Source organism: Populus alba, chromosome 1 (genome assembly GCF_005239225.2).
Source record: "Populus alba chromosome 1, ASM523922v2, whole genome shotgun sequence".
Lineage (NCBI taxonomy): Eukaryota > Viridiplantae > Streptophyta > Magnoliopsida > Malpighiales > Salicaceae > Populus > Populus alba.
In genome coordinates this window covers 40,414,096-40,433,776 of record NC_133284.1, presented here as the reverse complement: position 1 = coordinate 40,433,776, position 19,681 = coordinate 40,414,096, and the positions used below count along the sequence as shown (strand labels likewise).

At 35.4% G+C, this 19,681-nt stretch overlaps 2 protein-coding genes across 3 annotated transcripts; one reads left to right on the top strand and one right to left on the bottom strand.

Annotated features, from left to right (window-relative positions):
- The first annotated feature begins 893 nt into the window (after positions 1–893).
- On the top strand, positions 894–4,707 carry LOC118056819 (uncharacterized). Of its 2 annotated transcripts, none has more exons than XM_035069184.2 (6): positions 894–1,020; positions 1,377–1,551; positions 1,660–2,334; positions 3,331–3,778; positions 3,919–4,000; positions 4,316–4,707. In XM_035069184.2, exons 1-6 carry the CDS (start codon positions 991–993, stop codon positions 4,517–4,519), a joined length of 1,614 nt encoding a protein of 537 aa, XP_034925075.1. In that variant the 5' UTR covers positions 894–990; the 3' UTR covers positions 4,520–4,707. The 2 variants fall into 2 exon arrangements, with proteins under 2 accessions (XP_034925075.1, XP_034925074.1); XM_035069183.2 differs by having other exon boundaries at positions 1,654–2,334.
- A 4,042-nt stretch (positions 4,708–8,749) lies between these two features.
- LOC118056820 (auxin response factor 6) lies at positions 8,750–16,068 on the bottom strand. Its single transcript, XM_035069185.2, has 14 exons — positions 15,156–16,068; positions 14,522–14,634; positions 13,987–14,085; positions 13,848–13,904; positions 13,594–13,749; positions 13,371–13,455; positions 12,694–12,784; positions 12,156–12,320; positions 11,959–12,081; positions 11,499–11,574; positions 11,191–11,338; positions 9,919–11,063; positions 9,533–9,723; positions 8,750–9,169 (listed from the first exon to the last, which is right to left on the bottom strand). Exons 1-14 carry the CDS (start codon positions 15,196–15,198, stop codon positions 8,971–8,973), a joined length of 2,691 nt encoding a protein of 896 aa, XP_034925076.1. The 5' UTR covers positions 15,199–16,068; the 3' UTR covers positions 8,750–8,970.
- Positions 16,069–19,681: the final 3,613 nt, after the last annotated feature.

The following is a 19,681-nucleotide window of genomic DNA, read 5'->3' as shown; positions in this document are numbered from 1 at the left end:
GTGAATAATCGGCTGGTCAAAGTAAGAAATCGCCGACCAGGCAATTTGGATTGACTAGGAGTAGGTAGGTCCCTCTCCGGAAATTGAATGCGAAGGTGGGCCAGCACTGACGTGGAGAGATCTGGAGGGAGAAGCTTTGAACTGATTGAATAGGTAATTGATTCACACAGTGGACTGGTCAGCGCTTACACCTCTGTCTGTTTCCCTCTTAAAGAGTAAATTACGATTTAGCACCTATATTTTTATTATCTTATATTCTACTCCCTCTGGTTTTGAAAAGTATATTTTAGTCTATCGATTAATATTTTTCTTGTAGTATGTAAGAAGAATGGGAAATCTAATTATGAATAGCTGGTTTTAGTAGTTATTTTTTTAAAATAATTTTTAGTTAAAAATATATTAAAATAATATTTTTATATTTTTAAAAATTTAATTTTGATATTAATACATCAAAATGATTTGAAAAAAAAAAATTTGATGAAAAAATTAAAATTTTTTTAAAAAGTAAAAATAAAAAGACTCGAAGTAGTAACTGTTTTTTAAAATTTTTTTTACTTGAAATGTATTGCAATAATATTTTATATTTTTAAAAATTTATTTTTGGCATCAACATATCACAATAATTTGAAAATAAAAAATAATTAATTTAAAAAATTTTTTAAAAATATTTTTTTTTAAATAATCTTAGAAAAAAAAAACAAACAGACTTAAAAAAAAAAAAAACCTTAACTGTGATGAAAATCGACACAAGAATACTTTTCAAAAGGACTTAATATCAGAGTTTTCAAGAAAAGGGAATAACTAGTTATTTTATAAACAATACAGGGACCAAATAAGTAATTTACTGAGACACTACTTCCATTTAAACTTGGCAGGCGCATATATCCCATTCCATTTCCATCGAGACTGGTGCTGCTTTCTAGATGAGTAGAGGCTGAGTCCGTGTGGGAGAGAGAGACAAGCTAATCCCAGAAAGAAAGAGATCTAATCATGGATTACGAAAGGATACACAAAGTGCAGGTATGAGTCCTTTTGTTCTTTGATGACCACCCATTTCTTGTTTCTGGCTGTTCTTCAACTTAAATTGTTCAACTTAATGGCTGTTTTTTTGTTTTATTTTTTTGGTGTTTATGTGTTTTTCTTTCATGTCCCTTTTCCCCATGCTCTACTAATTAACTTCTTTAATGCATATCTCATTTTGTTTATTTTTTTTGGAAGTTGAACACGATCTTGTTTTCTCCAAGTTAGGTGCAGGGAAGATGTGTTTTTTGGATGTTTTGCTCTTTAAGAATCAGTACCTTTACAATATATAATATTGCTTTAATTTTGTATGTTAGCAGCGTAATAGTGTTTTTCTCTTAATTGATCAAATGCAGAGTGGTATAATATCTCCTAGCAAGCTGAGGATGAAGCTCGTAGGACCTCACCATCACAGAAAGAAGGATGGGTCAAACAGCAATTCCTCAAGAACTTCTCCCTCCAAGCTTCAGGATAACGAATTTGTCAAAAACAGCTTATTAGCTTCCGATTGTGGAGATTTCGGTGAAGAAGGTTGGTATAGCTCTCCTTCATCACTTGATTTTTTTTTGAGCTTTTAAACTTGTGTTGCACAAAATGATTATTTGTATGTTTATATTGAACTATGCTCTCCAGTTGCAGCTCTCGGCTTTGAGGTTGCATCTGTTAACTTTCCAAGTGAGGCGGTGTTGGACCTCTGCCAAGCTGACCTGCCGATGGAGACGGTGCCCAAGGAAATTGGTGACGCTGGTCGTGTTAAAATGCAGCCATTCTCAAAGTGTGAAAAGGGTAATTCAAGTGCAGTTCACCCTGTCAGGACAGTAGAAGATGAGAACCTTGATTACGATAGCAATGCTAGTTCGTCCAGCTTTGAGTTTCATAATGAGAGATCGGCAAACAATCAATTTTCAAAGCGATTCTCAAGGCCTATGTCTTCTAAGTGGAATGATGCAGAGAAATGGATAATGAAGAGGCAGAATGTACAACCCAATTATGTTAAGAAGAATAATACTTTACACAACCAAGCTAATAGGAATCCAGTAACAAGTGTGGACAGGGTTGCTCCTGCGTTGTCAAATTATGATCCAAAATCATCAAATAGCAGGGTAGCAGACACGAAGCTTGTAGATTTCTGTCTGCCTTCTTATCAACAGGCGTTTGAAAAATTCTCCTTCATTCCTCCTGGACCTCTCACAATTTCTGGTCAAGAAAATGGGGTTGACACCCTAGTCGATCGATGTGCTCAGAGTACAGACTTGAAGGAAGTGGATCAAAGGGAATTATCTTGTACAAAAATCTCAATACAAGATTCAGCAGGTAAATCCGCGCACATCTATGCTTTATTGATTTTTAATATGAGAATCTTCTCACCGTTGCTTTGTCATGGATTTGGATTAAAAAGACGTCCTCTGAAACAAAAGAGTGTTGTGTGGAAGGAAATCAAAGACACCAAGACAGTGTATGTTTCATTGATTCATAATGGCATCTTGGTGATGGTGGTTTGTTTGTTCCGCTTGATGTCCTTCTATCTAAGTGATTAAAGAGGAGGTCGAATTTGCTTTCTTATTTACCTGCTTGATATCTTCCACCTCTGGTATGCCTGCAGTGAGTTACCAATCCTGTTAAGAATTAGGGCTAGGTCTGTTGCTGGTGGGCAGACAATTAGGGGAAGTTATAATCGACTATTGAGAGACTGTCTGCGAAATGGACATGGTGGTCTGTGAGTGTGAGGCAGATAATCAAGTTTGTAAATTGTCTGGTTTGTGGACTTGCAAAACTAGAGTGGAGGATCTCTGGGAAACAATGTTAGTCCAGACGTATGTTTACTGATTGTTTTTTTTGTTTTTCTTTTCTTTTTATTCTTAATCTTTGTTTTTTTCAATTTGTTAAATGGATGGGCTACAAAACAGGATGTATCTCCCCCCTTTCATTCTAGTAGAGGGAGATTGAGCTCCAAGTCTCTTGGGGGTAATGGCAAGTGTTTTTTCCAGCTAAGATAGCTAGCACCTACACAAATTTATTGTTCTATACAAGTATAAACACTTCGAATGATTCAAATTAACTGTAGCGTACAATGATTTAAATCCTTCAGGATACTTAGCAGCCTGCCTTGTGGGTATATTCAATCTGTCAGGATGCAGATTTTCAACTCGTCTGTGTGAATTTAGAGAATCATGGTGTCCATTTTCCTTTTCCTGCAAGAATGTACATGTCTTTTAAATTTGTACTTTGAATACCTGCTACCCAAATATCTTATTCCTCTTCTTTATCTACTGTTATTTCTCTTGATGATTTGATGATATGAACTTGCAGTTGTTCCAGTTGTAAGATCAGTCTGTATGAGGGATATGGGAACGGAAATGACCCCTGTTACAAGTCTAGAGCCTTCTAGGACTGCGACACCTGTAGACGCAACAACTCCACTCCGCAGCCCAACTTCTTCTATCCCATCTACTCCCCAAAGAAGGGCACCAGCACTCACAACAACAGATCACTGCTCCAATGATGATACACAACATGCCACTGGAAATGGCAAAATAGAATTGACTGAGCAAGAATTGAAACTAAAGACGAGGAGAGAGATTGAGGCCCTCGGTGTTCAGCTTGGCAAGATGAATATTGCTGCTTGGGCAAGTAAAAATGACCAGCAAAAACATGCATCTTCACTTGAAACTACTGAAATGGAGAAGAATGAGCAAATTGAATTTGTAAAACGTGCTGCTGCATGGGAGGAAGCTGAACAATCTAAACACACAGCAAGGTTTCTCTGTTGAGACTAGCCATGCTAAACTTCACATAAGTCATTGTTCTCCTGAAACAAATAGGGAGCTTTGATTAGCTTTTTGGCAAAAGATATTTCCGACACTTTAATCTGACAAAAGAATTTTTTAACTGTTTCAGATATAAACGTGAAGAAATCAAGATCCAAGCATGGGAAAGTCAACGGAAAGTGAAACTAGAAGCAGAGATGCGGAGAGTAGAGGTATTTGGATAATGATGGTCCACATTTAGTAGAAACAACTTCGCCCCAATATTGCATTTTTTTTCTTTTCTTGTTTAATAGAATGGGGGGGGTATAGTGGAGACCGAGAATCTGATAAGACTTGGTATTAATAACTAGGTAAAACTACGTGGTTGCTCTTTAGCCAAAACCACTAGGGCAGGAACCAGGCATCACAAATGATTTACAGCCAATCTAGAACTTGTGCTGTCATCAAATTTGATAGATTTTGGCTTTGAGTTCTGTAATGTTGTGATCAAGTGATACAGACTAAGATTGAAGCGGACTTGTTTTCAGGCTCGAGTTGAACAAATGCGAGCCCAAGCACATGCGAAGATGGTGAAGAAGGTCGCCATGACAAGGCAGCGATCAGAAGAAAAATGGGCGGCAGCTGAAGCTAGAAAAAATCAAGATGCAGAAAGAACTGCAGCCCAAGCAGAATGTATTCGTCAAACAGGGCGAATGCCATCATCTAATTACATTTGCTGTGGTTGGTTTTGATGTTACTGAAACCAACGGTCCAAAATAAATTGCTTGGTGCTCTTGTTGAGCTGAAATGGAGTCTCTTGTTTTGGATCTCTAATGATCCATAGAGTGTTCCCGTGTATGTTGCTCGATCGTGTATTCAATAGAACTGACCTCAGTATGTAAGTTAATACATCAAAGAGAGCCTCTTTTCTGTTGAGCAAGATGAATTTCTTTCAGGTATCAAAGTCTAAACTTTGAATAAACTGGGCTCGCAAGCCTCTCAGTGAACAGGCGTCAGAGGAGAGAACTGCTCTCAACTGATATGGCAAAAGAATACTCTACCCGAAGTGCACTTCATATTCAAGTGAAGCTGGCTCCGGCTTGCATGCTCAGCCGAGACCCCAGAGATCTCTGATCTGAAACTACTCTCCGTTTCGGACCCATCTCACCGCACTCTCCGCCGTCGGCAACGGATTCCACATTATTACATGCAATTTCAACCCCAGCGCCTGTCTTTTTGTTTCGTACTACACACGAGAAGCATAATCTCATGTCTTTGTCTACATTCCTAAGAATGTAGCGAAGCCCTTTTCAAGTTTGCAAAACGAATCTGCTCAGAAGAGAGCAATAACAAGTTCCAGTCTATTGTTTTTGACATTCGTCTTGAATATGAACTTTTTAGGAGCCATGAAAGCTTGAAGAATGGCATGTTCGTTGAAAGGTGTTTTTTTCCCCATTGACCAGCTTGGTTTCAGATGAAACGCAAGTGAATCAAATGAGATGAGGAATTAAAAGCAAAATATACTGGTGGAATATGAACCCGTTTTGCGCTCTCTCGAAAACCTGAAGCTTATTTATTTGCGCTATGTGAGGCCATGTCTGTAGATCCATTCAAAACTAGGGATGGCAACGGGTGGATTTGGGCTGGGCTATACTTTCATGTGTACCTTTATGTTATTTAACGGAGACAGGGGAAGAAAAGATTTAATTTCTATCATTGGAGGATTTTCGTAGGTAAAAATATATTAAATTGTAATAAAATATTTGAAATTTAATGCAAAAAAAATAAATAAATTCAATTGAATATAAAGTGTAAATAATAAAAAGATAATGCATAATTGGCCGATTACTAGATTATTGACTATATTATGTTAGGAGTTGGATAAAAAAAATATTTTCATCGTATCGGTAAATGTTCATTAGTTATATTTTTTTTTTGAAATGTATTAAGACATTTCATAATATTTTTTTTATGGTATGAATTTATTCAATCATTTTTATTTGTATTTATCGTTTAAGCAATAAGTTTTTTTAGTGTTGATTTTATCTTTTATTTATTTTAAATTAACCAATTTAATGAACAAAATCTTATAAAACAATTTTATGTATTAGGCCTTTCATAATATTTTTTATGGTATGAGTTTATTCAGTTATTTTTATTTGTATTTATCGTTTAAGTAACGAGTTTTTTAGTGTTGATTTATCTTTTATTTATTTAAATAAAACAATTTAATGAACAAAATCTTATAAATAAATGATTATCGATTTATCTAATTGAATGATTAGAGAGGCTTTTCAAATGACACTTATTTTTTTTTTATGTAAAAAGGCACATGGGAGCAACCTACATACCTAGGATTTGTTTTTTTAAAAAATTATAATATGCATGCCAAATTCATCATTTTAATGTTTTTTCTTTTTTATTCTTTACACCTTTTTGTAGAAATGTTTTTTTTTATTATTATTTACACCTGGTCTATTTATTCTATTTTTTGTTTATTTTTCTTTTCACTTTTTATTGGAGATTTATTCTACACAGATTAAGAAAATGGTGTTTTATTATAACAATTGCAACATTGTTCCATTTTTCGACTATGTTAAAAATTAGTTTGAGATCTAATATATTTTTTATGTATATAATATTTATTATATTTTATCATATATAAGCGTCGAATTTATGATTCATGGTTATATATTTTACTTGATATAAAAAAAAACACGTTAATGATACGTGTATATTAAATGATTTTGTGTTGAAAAAAAATTATTCAACCTGCAGCTAGACAAATTAAATTGACATGTTAACACTTTATTTTTGACATAAATACTTCTCATCAACTTTTTAATTTATGATTATAGTTAAATTTTTTGTTTTTGAAAAAATATCATATTTATTTTTTGTTAAAATAAATATCTGATCCATAACAAAACACGAGTAAAATGACTACTTAGTAGAGGCATAAATCTTGTGGCTGATCCCTTTAGTATCAAGTGCCTGTTGGTCATCATGTTATAGAGTTAAAGAAAGGATTTAACACCTTATGCAATGGAATATAAATGAAGGACTAACAAAGACATTTCTTAAGAATAGAAGGTTGACATTGACACAAATGGGGAAGTAAGAGAGCCGAAGAATGCATAATCAAGAGCGAGAGGAAAGCGTTCTTGGGCTCCCTATACGATGCCGTATCATTTTATGGGCCATTCAAGCTATGAACGTAGATTTGTGGGCTGAACAAGCTCTGTCCATAATCTTCCCATTGCAGCCTAAATGTCGACAAAAAACCATGCGAGAAGGCATGCATGTTGGAAGATCCTCATGAGCTTATGGTACTGTGATTGTAACTCAATGAGTCGTCATCTTTCCTCGAGCATTTTCGAACTCGAGCCTTTCCTTGTTGAGAGCTAAGATCTCAGACAGTCAAGACACAACAGCAATGCCATGGCTAAGCTCATCTCGCCTGTGTTGATGGGGAAAGGGAATGGAGAGGCGAGGTTTGTATGTGTCAATTTTGCACTTAACAAAACCATGCTACGGCTCTGGTGGGTTCTCTTAACCAAGCTACTGCCTATGAGTTGCCAGCTCATTCTTTAATAGGCACGCGGTCAGAGCCCTGGGCTCCTCTCACTGCTTGAAAGCTTACGGTTTCATGTTTTATTTCACTCCCTGATGAGGGTTCTTTTCACCCTTCCCTCACGGTACTATTTCGCTATCGGTCATCCAGGAGTATTTAGCCTTGCAAGGTGGTCCTTGCTGATTCACACGGGATTCCACGTGCTTCATGGTACTCGGATAAGAGATATAGTTTAACTGATCAGGTTATAAATTTGCTTTTTAAAAATTACTAATTCGAGTATTACAAATTTTATAAATTTCAAGATTCATATAATTATTAATATTAAGCTCTTAAAAGATTGATTGAAATGCATATAAACTAACCGGTCAATTCAATCAATTTCTTGATGCGTTGTAAGCCAGAAGAAAAAGGACACCCCTCCTTCCTTCCCCACGCAGTTGCGAAAGGGTCTCTGAGAGGGTTGGTGGATTGCCAGCCCTACGTCTTATTGCTGATAGCGTCCTTCCTTGTCACCATTCCAATCCTCAGGAAAGTCCAATCTACACTCAATGCATCACAAAACACAATTCCACCATTACACAGTGGCCCCTACAGTCCCACGGAGAAAAATGAGAGCTCAACTAAACCTTTTTCTTCTCTCCTTCCCCTTTCACTGCTTGAAAGATCATCCTCACAGCCATCAAGGGAACGTAGAATCTTGTGAAATTAGGGTTTTAGATGGAGGATATCTCGTGCCTCACGAGGCAAACTTTCTGCCTGCGAGTGCCATTCTTGAAATCTCAAGGTTGATTGTACGAGCCCTTAAGCTTGGAAAATTAGTTTTATGGTCAAGGAATTTGCTCCATTTTCTTGATTTAATCCAACACCAGAAACACTGCTAGATTTCTTTGTAAATAGTACTCCGTTTCTCACTCAAATCACTCGGAAAAGAACTTGATTTTGATAATATCAAACACCTGGCCCCCTCGACCTCAAGAAAGAAACAATCCAGGTCCATATATTTTTACCTTGTTGTACTCGACGGTCTATATATATTCGCAGCTGGTTTATCCAAATTGAATAGGGAAATTAGCAGACTTTTGGGACTTGACATTGAGGCAGATTTGGCTCGATCGTTGTTTTCGTGTACAGCATCAGTAGCCTGGTCAAATCAAAAGCAATGGTGGGACTGGACGGCTGGCTCGGGCTTTTTCGCATTAATGCAAACCCTAGAAAAAGTGGATTTCACTTTTCAATACCTTGCCGCCATCAATCTCCAGCACGTGACAGTACCGGTACCTACAAGATGAGCAAGTCATCTGAACCCAGCAAGGTCTTTGTCAGGGCATAAAAAGCCAAGTTATGACACAGGAAAATCACGTTCATTCTACAGTAAGATTTAGCTCATAATAAATGGACTGCAAAATAACAAAATCAAACAGCTGAGCTTGCAAAATATGTCTCCTAATATCAACTGTGGGCATTCAATAGCTTGAAAACGAGGAACAGTATCTTCTAATTACAGTAATAGCTTATATGAAAACTTTACGCTAGGATTAGGCTGCCCTTCCACCTCTGAAACTGAAAGAGTTGGAAGAGAAGCTGATATTACAGAAGAAATAGTGGTATCTTAACTTCTTAAATTGTTCAGTAGTCCAAAGACCCCACAGAAGTTATACCAGTGCTCAAGGATTTTGAATCCTGCCGGTTTGCATAGTCATCACAGCTGCCATTAGAAAGCCTCTGAATTGGAAAAGAGTTTAGAAGCTCTAAACCTCGTTTTCCCATTTGCTGTACTTCTTGTGGTGAGAGTATTTTGATGCACCACACACTGTTTACAAATTCCCTGTAATAAGAAAGCACCAAATTGATCAGGAATTTGGCTGATGGAGACTGGAACACAATAGATGGAAATTGAAAGACGTTCAGCATACATATGTATCAATTTCATGAATGTTATATACTGAATCTAGCCTTTCAAAGTTCGTGCACATCTATACAAGACATTTTCTTCTTGTTACATCTTTTTCTTAGGATATTTTACAACATCACATCAAAGATTATAGATCAAATGCTTTAATTTTAACAATAACAAATATAAAGATTATATAGATCAAATGCGTTCAATGATTTTAGTTAAGTTGAGCTTTAGATTAACAAAGAAAATTGTGTCAGACCAATTTGCCAAAAGTAAAAGTAAGAAACTCACGGCCAGGGGCCATCACCAAGGAGAAGAACATCATTCTCCCGGTCGATGAATACAAGCTGCCAGCCTGATCTCAGGGGGTCCTCCAGTTGGCCTTCGAGGCCAAACATGCGAGAAAGCTCACTGCGCAACTCATTGTAGTTGCTGAATTTGGTGATATCCAGTGACCTACCAAAGGACCCTGACTTGTAAACCTGCAAACAATTACATTGTTAACATCCATGACAATATTTGCTTGAGGTTTCTAGATGAATACATTCATAATGGAGAAATAATTAAGTCTACCAACACACTAAAAATTTGCATGCTAAATGTAAAAGCATTCCATAAATCCCACAACAATGCATCCGGAAAGGAACATTAATTCAAATTGCAAAATGCAAAGTTACCTTAACAAAGGTTCTGGTTGGTGGATTTCCTTGGCTCACATTTTCTGTGGATTGCAGGAAAAATGATTCATCAATGCAACTTGAAGGTGTCATTGCTGGATTAAGAGAGAAATTGGTGCCTGCAGCACTCATGTAATTAGAAGAGAAAGGTATAGTTGTGGAATCACTATCACTTCCAGCTCCCCTTAGACTTGACATTCCATTCTGCAGTAGAAGAGATGATGGCTCTATGTTGACACCGAATAGAAGATGGTTTTGTTGATCAGTGCCACCATCCCGGTCTATTGAACATTCTCTTCCAGGAAAGGGTGGCAAAGAAACAGAACTAGGAGTGATGCTTGTCTGAAGTGGCCCCAGCTGCTCCACTTGGGTCACCATGCATTGAGGATCTCCAGAGGAAGTATGCGATTCAACAGCAGCTCGCTTTGAGGGCCAGCCAGAAGAAGTTACCGAGGGATTTATTCTAGGCGAACTTAGCAAATGAGATGATTCATTTGGGGGAAATGAGTCCAAAAGACTTTGCAGGGAAGAAACAACAGGGATCATCGCTGGGTTCCCATTTGAGTCAGAATAGCTGTGCTGCTGGCACAGTGAAATAGCTTGCAATGGTGGTGTCAGGGATTGAGAGGCTGAAGCATATTGAGATATTGCAGAGGCACCATTTGGGATCTGTTTGTCAGCCAGTTGCTGTTGTTGCAGAAATGTCTGCTGCTGCTGCTGTGGACTGTCAAGTAAGTGATGATGCAGCAGTTGTTGCTGAATAAGGTGTGACTGGGATGGAGTCTGAGACTGATGTTTATTCTCTTGAACACCTTGAAGAAAGGTCTGTTGAGGAGGAGACTGCTGCAACATATGCGGCTGCATTAAAGCAGCACTCCTGGTTGGGAGATTCTGGTGTTGCTGGAATTGCAAAAGGGATGCAGCTGATGATTTGGAAGGATCTAGAGTCCTCATCTCTTGAAAGGCAGCAGTAGCCATAGTTTGGTAGACATCATTTTGCAAACCTAGCATGGAAGCATCAACTCTTGGCTGCACCCACGGTGAAACTCCAGTTCCCTGAAAGTTCAAAGATTGAATTCCAGAGTCTCCATCTCCTCGTAGCCACATAAGGGACGAGTTCTTTCCTAGATCATCATCCTTGATGCCTAAACCCGGCAAAGTAAGGTGAAGGTTAAAAGAACAAGGAAAGAAAAATCATGGAAGTACTTTAAAATGAGAGCTTATATGATAGTAGCATCCATCAAACCCTCAAAATGTTGTAGACAAGCTTACCATGGAAAGAGGGTAGTCCTGGTGGCCATGGCCGCTTGAGCCTTAAGGGAAATGGAGATGGATATGTTGGGAAAGTGGTTAGTGGTTCGATCTGCCAAAGAGAAACTCTTGGCTGCCTCTCCCCATCTGTAGACTCATCCCAGCCAACCTGCATGCACATCCTCTATTTGTATCAAGATAGAGTTTTGGACAATATAGCAAGCAAATATTTGAAAGGTGATTTGGCAAAGGCAAAATTCTACATGTACCAGGCATTTATTTTATTAAAAAATAAATAATATCAGCGTCGCTGATTGTTCTTGGCATACCTTGACTGAACGCCATTGTGAATTTGGCCACCTAACAACATCCAAGTCACTTATGCCAGTTATTGTACCCATGTAGCTGGATAATGAACAACTGTCAGATGTCTTCATTGAAACAAAATTTTAAAATGCTTTTTGGAAAGAATATTTAGCACTAACAAGAAGAGAAGTAAGCTAGAAATTACAGAGCCAATGTAGGCATTAGGTAGCAGTACAAGTGCAGAAAAGTGAGGTGGGAAAAATGATGTCTTCTCACTCTAATCAACTGGATGTGACAACAAACCATCTAATGAAAAACCAGGCAAACATTTGTCTTGTCATTGATCTACTGTCACCCTTGGCTAATAAGAAACGAGGATTTTTCTCACTCCAGTTGTCAACAAAATGTCAAGAAGATAAAACCCAATCATGGAAGAATCATAACTATCATATGTGAACGTGACAATAAAAGTTCAGGGCATACCGACGGACACTTGATTCTTCTGTTTCGAACATCATCCTAAAGCGCATGCCAACAGACACTCGAGTATAATAAACAGCTTTAAGATATTTGGCCAGTGGTATGACGAACTCTGATGGACTAGCCCTGAATAAGAGGGGACAAAAATTTAGAGGGCAGATAAGTAATTTAAAATTTAACTTTCACAAGCACAATCATACCTTGGATTGTAAAATATGGTAAAACGGCTATTTGTTGCAGCCGCATGAGCTGCAGCAGCAAGAAGGCCCAAGTGCATGCTATCGCTTGATAAGACTGATGAAGGCATCACTGTTTGTGGTCGAGCAGCGCGCCTAATGCCAAGTAGCAGCTGATTCTTTTCATTCCTGATGAACAGAAACAGGCTCCAATTGAAACACTAACATGATGCATGGTTTATAGAAAACCATATACATACAATTTAAAGAGCAAGGATGTTCTTAAAAAATCCACATCATGAACTACATATAACATACAGTGAGGAATCGTGTGACCACAGATGGTTTACCAGATTGCCAGTGCATTATGCTCCTAATCTAAGCATAGTGTCATGTACATTCACTGGAATTCCAAGAGAGTGCACAAACTATGTAGCTAAGATGATCAGGATGAGATTCTAGCCTTGGTGTCCCCAAGTTCAGTTAGACTATATAAAACTAAAAACACACAATATAAAGTAAATTAAAAGTATCAATACAGTGGAGCTAACCAACAGCATACCAGATAAAAAGCACTGAATCCCCAGCAACAAGTCTTTTAGCACTCACAAACACACTCCACCCAGTTGTAAGAAGGTGTCTTTTTGGCTGGCCTGATTAAAGAGAAGTCAAAATTTGTTAAGAGTGGAACCTGTAATTCAAGAGTAACTTCTTGTTTGGCTTAAATTCTCCAAAAATAATAGAATCATCTTCTATCATAAGTTGTAAGCAACTAGAATCATTCCAATAAGATACAAAATTTCAAAAAACAATTAATTATGACAATTTAGAATGGTTCTTTGAGAATTTGAATCTAAAAGCTCTAAAAATATAATTTACACCATCAGTTCATGCAAAAAGCAAGTTTTACAGAGAATAATGTAGACATAGAGCAGGCATTGACATAACAAACAAAAGACCTAAAAACTGAGTCAAGCATAAGAGGAATATAGATTAGTCAGTTAGTTAATAAGTTGTAACTCTAAACAAATAATGAGTTTGAAAGACAATAATTCATAAAAACAATACTTTTATCATCAGATACACAATAGTTTATTGACCTGTTCATCACATATCGTGTTTACCCCAATCAATTAAAAAAACTAAATGAAGATGAGGCTCCACTGGATGCACTTTGACTGACATAAAGAATGAATATGGTGCTCAATAGACAAAATCAGAGTTTTAAAAAAAACTAACCGCGAAATATGTGTCTGAATTTCCATTCATTATCATGCAAATCCCTAGCAATCAACTCTTGAGCTGGAGGTTGCTGAGAAAAATCCTGCAAGTAAACAGTAGATGGAAATTGATGGTTGCATTTCATAGTTAGATTGAATATTTACCAATGCGTCAGGATTTCATCAGAGTTGGAGAACTGAAAAATTGATGGACACCTTCCATAGTTAGATTGAATATTTACCAATGGTGGGAACACTTTCTCGGCTGCCCGCCGAGGGACAGAGAATCCTCCGTGAGTACTTGTGTCACTGGCAGTCAAAGTCTTACAGAAATAATTGGTTGGCTGTTTGCTAGGGGTGCCCATATCTGCTGGAAGGTAGGCATCCTTTTGCTCTTGCTGCAGAACAAGGTCATTGTCAGTATGTAATGCTACTCATATAGAGTAATCCATAAGAACAACTAATGAAAAAGGCCAATAAAAACAGATAGGCATACTGGATTTAGTGGCTGCAAGGTCATTTGTGCATAAACTTCATCCGTTTCAACATCTGCCTGAAATTGAGAAATAATATGTGCTTTAAAAAAAGAAAGGAATATTCAGAACCAGAAGCTAACAAAGCAAAGCAAGTCTTACATGCATGGTCACATTGTGAAGCTGACAGATAAGTTGTGCAGGCAAGCTTGGGTAGCTTGGAATCTGGGCATCCACTTCCTTGTTCGTTGATGCGGCAACCTACATAAAAGGCCATTGCAATATAAATGAAATGAAGCACACAGAGTTGTTCACAGTCATAAGTCAACATAGAGTGTGACAATGAGGAAAAATCAGATACACATTTTTGCATACAAGCACAACTTCAATTTTCAACATGAACTAATAAATACAGTGGACGTTTTAGAGAATCGGTGAGCAGCTTAGCACCACAATGATCATAGATTGTCTCATACACATTGTTGATTATTTGTATTATGTCATACTGGTAATTTACACATTAGATCTTGATGATCAAACTGAATTACTCTAAAATTTCAACTACGTGCAAGGAAGAGACAGCCTCTGTAGGCTATATTCAGATACTCGTTCTACCAAACACATAATTATTCAATAACAATAAAGGGATCTGATCGATAGGTGAACGTAAGCAGGCTAAAATCGGAGTTCTGCTAACCTGCTCACTGTGACCTTGTGGGAAATAAACAGCGCGGCTTCCAACAGCAGGTAGAGAAACAAGAGGACCCGCACATGCGTGCCATAGTTCAGAATTCAGCACCCGCTTTTCCACTGCAAAATCCATTCCAAAGTAATGTGATAAAATTACATGAAAAAATGCAATTTTTGGCGAAGAAAACTTTGAAAAAAATATGGCCACCAATTAGCTTGAATGAAGTAGTTAAGAATGCTGAAAAAGGGCTTTGAAACAGAAACTAAATGAAAATCACTTCTCCCAAACCCCAAAACAGGGCAAATATTATAAAAAGCCAAACGAAGTAAATTCAGCAAGGTGAACTACATTAACAGTCTGCTTGATCCCTGAGAAAATTGAGGGAAATTAAAAAAAAAAAAAACGTTGGAAAAGTTTCAAAACTTGGATACACAGTAAGGTCTCTGAGCATAGGACTGGAAAAATCAGAATTAAAGAAGAAAAAAAATTAAGGAACTTAATCAAAGTTTAAGTGTGGATTATATCGACCAAGCATGATATGATTTTCCAAGATCTCATTTACTCAGCCACCAAAATTATAGCTGAAGCAAAAATGAAATGAAAAAAGAATAGAGAGGCAATAATAATTAAATACACAGACCTTCGTGGGTTTGTGGATTAAAACCAGCTGAAGAGTGCCTCATTAAGACTGAGAGAGGGAGGGAGATTTAATAACACAATCGCAACAAGTTTAGACCCACAACCCAAACAATCTTCACTAACTTCTTCCCTTCACACAATGACACTATCATGCCTTCTTCTTCCTGTTCTTCACCTTTTTACCTTCCCTCTTACCCAAAAAAGAATGACAAAACTATTAAACCATCAAAGACAAGTTCATATGGAAGCCAAGAAAAGCAAAGAAACGGGCCCAGTTTCGAAATCCTCAACCGAAACCGGTTTTGCTACAAAACACGATCGATTTCAGCCTCATCCGCTTTTCAAATAAGCTTTAACCAGCCGACAAAATCACTCACTTGTGCGTCTCATTTAAGCTAGATCTTAGTTGAATGTCACTAAATTTGAGTTCTCTGAGAAAACCCAGATCTTTTTACACCCCAAATAGCATTAACTACATACTAAAAACCGAGTGCGCAACATTTTCATAGCTACCACACCATACTGCTTCAAGCACTTGAATGCTACCTATATTCACAACATCTTAACAGAGGAGAAGAAGCGGAAGATTTATGGGGAGAGTTTATTTTTCCCAGTAATGATGGATATTATAGTACGTGATTGTGTTGCTTGCTGCTGATGCTTCTGCTTTTTACCCCTTTCTTTGTTTTTCTCTTTTCTTTTCTTTTTAATGGGGGCTCAGTCAATGAAGAGGACATGTAACCGCCACCATCTTTTAGCTGTCTTTTTTATACTATCATGAGAAGAAAGGCTCGGCGAGCCAAGGTTCCTCCTCCCGAGTCCTCCCTGAACACAAAAAAGAAAGAGAGGGAAGGTAAACAGAGGGAGAGCGTCAGATTTCCTATTAGAAAGCGAGAGATGAGAAGGGTGTCTGAGAGTGTGCGCTGTAGTTTTTTAAAGTAATTTTAAATATATTATATTTAATATTATAATAGTTTTTATAGCAGCAATATATATATATATATATATATATATATATATATATATATATATATATATATATATATATATATTCATAATTAAAGTTTTAAAAAGAGTTTTTGATTATAATATATGATAATTAACCAACGGAGTGGTTTTGTTACAATTTTTTTTTTAGTTTAACGTGCGTGTCCGGCCAGCTTGTACGTGCACCTCGACTAATCCCACGGGTCCTGAAGTTAACGACTATATAAGCCTTCAATAACTATCATATGAGCAACCTAGAGCTCGAACCTGAGATCACAAAGAAAAGCAAAGCTTTTGATTTCAAATCTTACCACTAGACTACCACCTAGATGGTTGGTCTTGTTACAATTCTTTAGTTAGACAGTTGATTGTTTAGGTGTCTAATTTATACCATGATGCGTGCAATGGAGGACATGGACGGTAGATTAGAGAAAAAGGAAAAAACAAATTTCGATCTATTAAAACAATGTATCCGAAATAGATATTTTAGGTTTTAATGGAAGTTTTGTTGGATTCAATGATTAATTTTGATGTATAACAGATTATGTTTTTTCCGTCCTCAAATTATTTTATTAATAAAATCTAAAAATTATAAAAAAAATCTTGTAGCACAAGATTCGTGTACTGTAGATTGGAATTGTATATAAAATTTGCAATGACTAAAAGCTTTTTTTATTAAAAAAATTATTTTATAAAAAATATTTTTTATTGACGTTGATTTAGTATTTATATATGTTTGGTTAAAACTGTAATTAAAATTAAGGTTGAACAAAAAATAGTTTAATGTGTTTGGTTAATAATGCTTTTGAAATTAAAGTTATAAAATAATTTTAAAATATATATTAATATTGATAGTTTTTAATTTAAATATTGTAGATTTAACTATTGTTATTACATCATGAAATAAATAATACTTTTATATAAAATATTTTTTGTTGTTCCATTAAACTATATACAATTCCATCACGTATGAAATACATCTGACAAAGACTACAGTTTTTTTTGTTTCTTAAGCGCGCAACAACATTAGGTAAAATTTAATCATGAACAAAATTGGAATTGCGATCAAATTCTATAAATGCTACATCATCAAGTGATCTCTATCTAATTTATGTAGTGTCATTGAATAATATTAAACACTAATTTTTCAAATAAAACACAATTAATAATTTTTTATTTCATTGGGTCGTGGTTCAATACATTTTGAGTTTTAAACCAAAACCGGCCAGACTGAAACAATAGAGCTGGCTACATTGTTCATGCTAATCAATTAGCATGATCAGTGTGCAAGAAGCAGCATTTTGCTGCTTTTCCTTTCCATGTGTCTCGAACGCAAAATTATGCGAGCCCATACACAGTAAATTATGTTTTTTTCTTAACTAAGCATATTGCATTTGCTTTTTAAACAAAACACAGACGCAACCTCATTAACAAACGGACCCTAAAAGCATTATTTTATCCTTGTTGAAGCAGCGAGTTGTGGTGTCGATGCAGCAGTTCAATACCGACATCATTTTCTTTTTTTCTTTTCTCTTTTGCTTTCTTCACCTCAAAATTCACATTGATTATGCGTAATTTTAGAGTTGTCCTTTATTTATTGATATTTAAACTTTAATTCTTATTCTTTTAATTTTTAATTTTTGTTCGTGATTAAGATTTTAATTTGTTTTCAATCTTAATTTTCTATATGTTTTTTTTTTTAAATTTGGTTTTTATTTTTTTTATCCTTTTGTTAAATTGATTTCTCTTTTCAATTTTACTTTTCAATCAAAATTTTGTACATGTCATCTAATTTATTTTTTGTTTTAATTATGATCCTCATACTTTGAATTGTTCATTATCCTTATTCTTTTTAATTGGTATTTTTTTTTTTGTTTTGGATCTTTTAGTATATATATATTTTTTTAATTTTATTATTCAATATTTTATTGGTTGATAATAAAGCTTCATAGTTTTTTCAGGTGGGGTGCTCTCGGCCTAATGACTTGGATTAATGGGTTTCCAAAGTTAACGTAGCTTGATATCTTTTATTATTATTATTATTATTATTATTATTATTATTATTATTTTCTAATTTCATCAATCAATATTGATTTTTTTTCATTAATGGGCTTTGTAGTTTTCTTCATTTTCTTTTCTACTAGGTTATTCCGATCTCATTACCTGAGTTGCAAGTCTGGTGGGTTGACCCGAGGTTGGTTTGACCTTTTTATGGGGTTGCTTTTTTTAAAAAAAAAAATTTTAATTTTATTTTGAATATTATTTTGTTAAAAAATAATTAATCCGACCTCGCAACATAGCCTTGATCAACAACTAGTAGCTATATTAAAGTTTGTGATAAGACAAGAAGATAGCCGAGTCTTTTAAATTTATGTGAGAAATGCCATCCACCCCATCATTTATAAGCTTAATCATGTTTTGTCAAACTTAAACTTCATATATGTCAAGGCATGTATCATATTTAATTGGAACATTGGTTGCCTCTGGAACATAAAGAGTTGGTTTTTTAGGTTTTGTTTTACAATTTTATGTTTGTTTTTTTTTCTTAATATTATTATTTATATTCAAATTAAAGAAAATATAAGAAAATCATAAATGAAACATAATAAAGAGCACCTAAAAAGTAAAAAAAAAAATCATAAATGAAATATGAAATTAATTTCTAATGTAAAAAAGAAACCAAGACATTGTGACTTTGCTTTCTTTTTCCTTTTGTTTCTTTCTCTCTCTTAACATGATTTCGCTTTCTTTTCCCATTGTTTCTTTCTCTCTCATAACATCACTAGTCAATAATAACATAAACAACGACAATAAAAAATTAACTTTAATAAACACCAAGATTAGGACAATGGCTTTATGGCAAAACAAAAATAATTATATAGGTTGAGAGAGAAAATCAAAAGAACACAATAGATGATATCGAATAAAAAAAATAAAAGGGATTAGTTATTTGAACCCAAAAGTGTGTTTTTTCTTCAAAAATATTTTTAAAAATGATATTATTTTTATTATTTGGCTAAGTTAAAAAAATATTTTTCTTAAAAATAATAATAAAATAGTGGATGATGGTGTTTTTATTAATGATAATGGTGGTGGTGGTGATATTATGATAGTGTTACCATTAGTGGTTGTGATAGTGATTATGATGGTAATGATGCTAGCAATGATGGTGATGTTGATGGTGTTTATGGTTGTTATATGATAATAGTAGTTGTGTTGATAGTAGTAGAGATGATCATGGTGATAATGGTAAGGTTATGATGTATATTGTAGCAATGAAGACAAAGTGGAGATGGTAGTTATAGAAATAAACTAGTGATTGCAATGATGGTTAAATATGTAACAAGATAGTGGTGATAATAGAGATTGGGAGTTAGCACTATTCGGTTTAATCTAAATTGTGGTTGAAAACTAGGCTTCTAGATTACATGTTATTTGTTTTATTTTTTTCATAGTAGACATACGATGTGTTATCCATCTTTTTTAAAAAAAAAGAGGCTTATCTTGTGGGCTTAGCTTAGCAGGTTGAAGTGTCTAGGC

Bases quoted from the DNA above. Each gene is read 5' to 3' on its own strand.
- LOC118056820 (XM_035069185.2), bottom strand. From the start codon at position 15,198: ATGAGGCACTCTTCAGCTGGTTTTAATCCACAAACCCACGAAG. The intron at 11,339-11,498 runs GTATGCCAAGAA...ATGTGCATGCAG, and splicing joins CACAATGGCGTTCAGTCAAG to GTTGGCTGGGATGAGTCTAC. The intron at 9,170-9,532 runs GTGAGTTTCTTA...TTCTTATTACAG, and splicing joins CTTGGTGATGGCCCCTGGCC to GGAATTTGTAAACAGTGTGT.
- LOC118056819 (XM_035069183.2), top strand. From the start codon at position 991: ATGGATTACGAAAGGATACACAAAGTGCAG. The intron at 1,021-1,376 runs GTATGAGTCCTT...GATCAAATGCAG, and splicing joins AAAGGATACACAAAGTGCAG to AGTGGTATAATATCTCCTAG. The intron at 1,552-1,653 runs GTTGGTATAGCT...TATGCTCTCCAG, and splicing joins TGGAGATTTCGGTGAAGAAG to TTGCAGCTCTCGGCTTTGAG.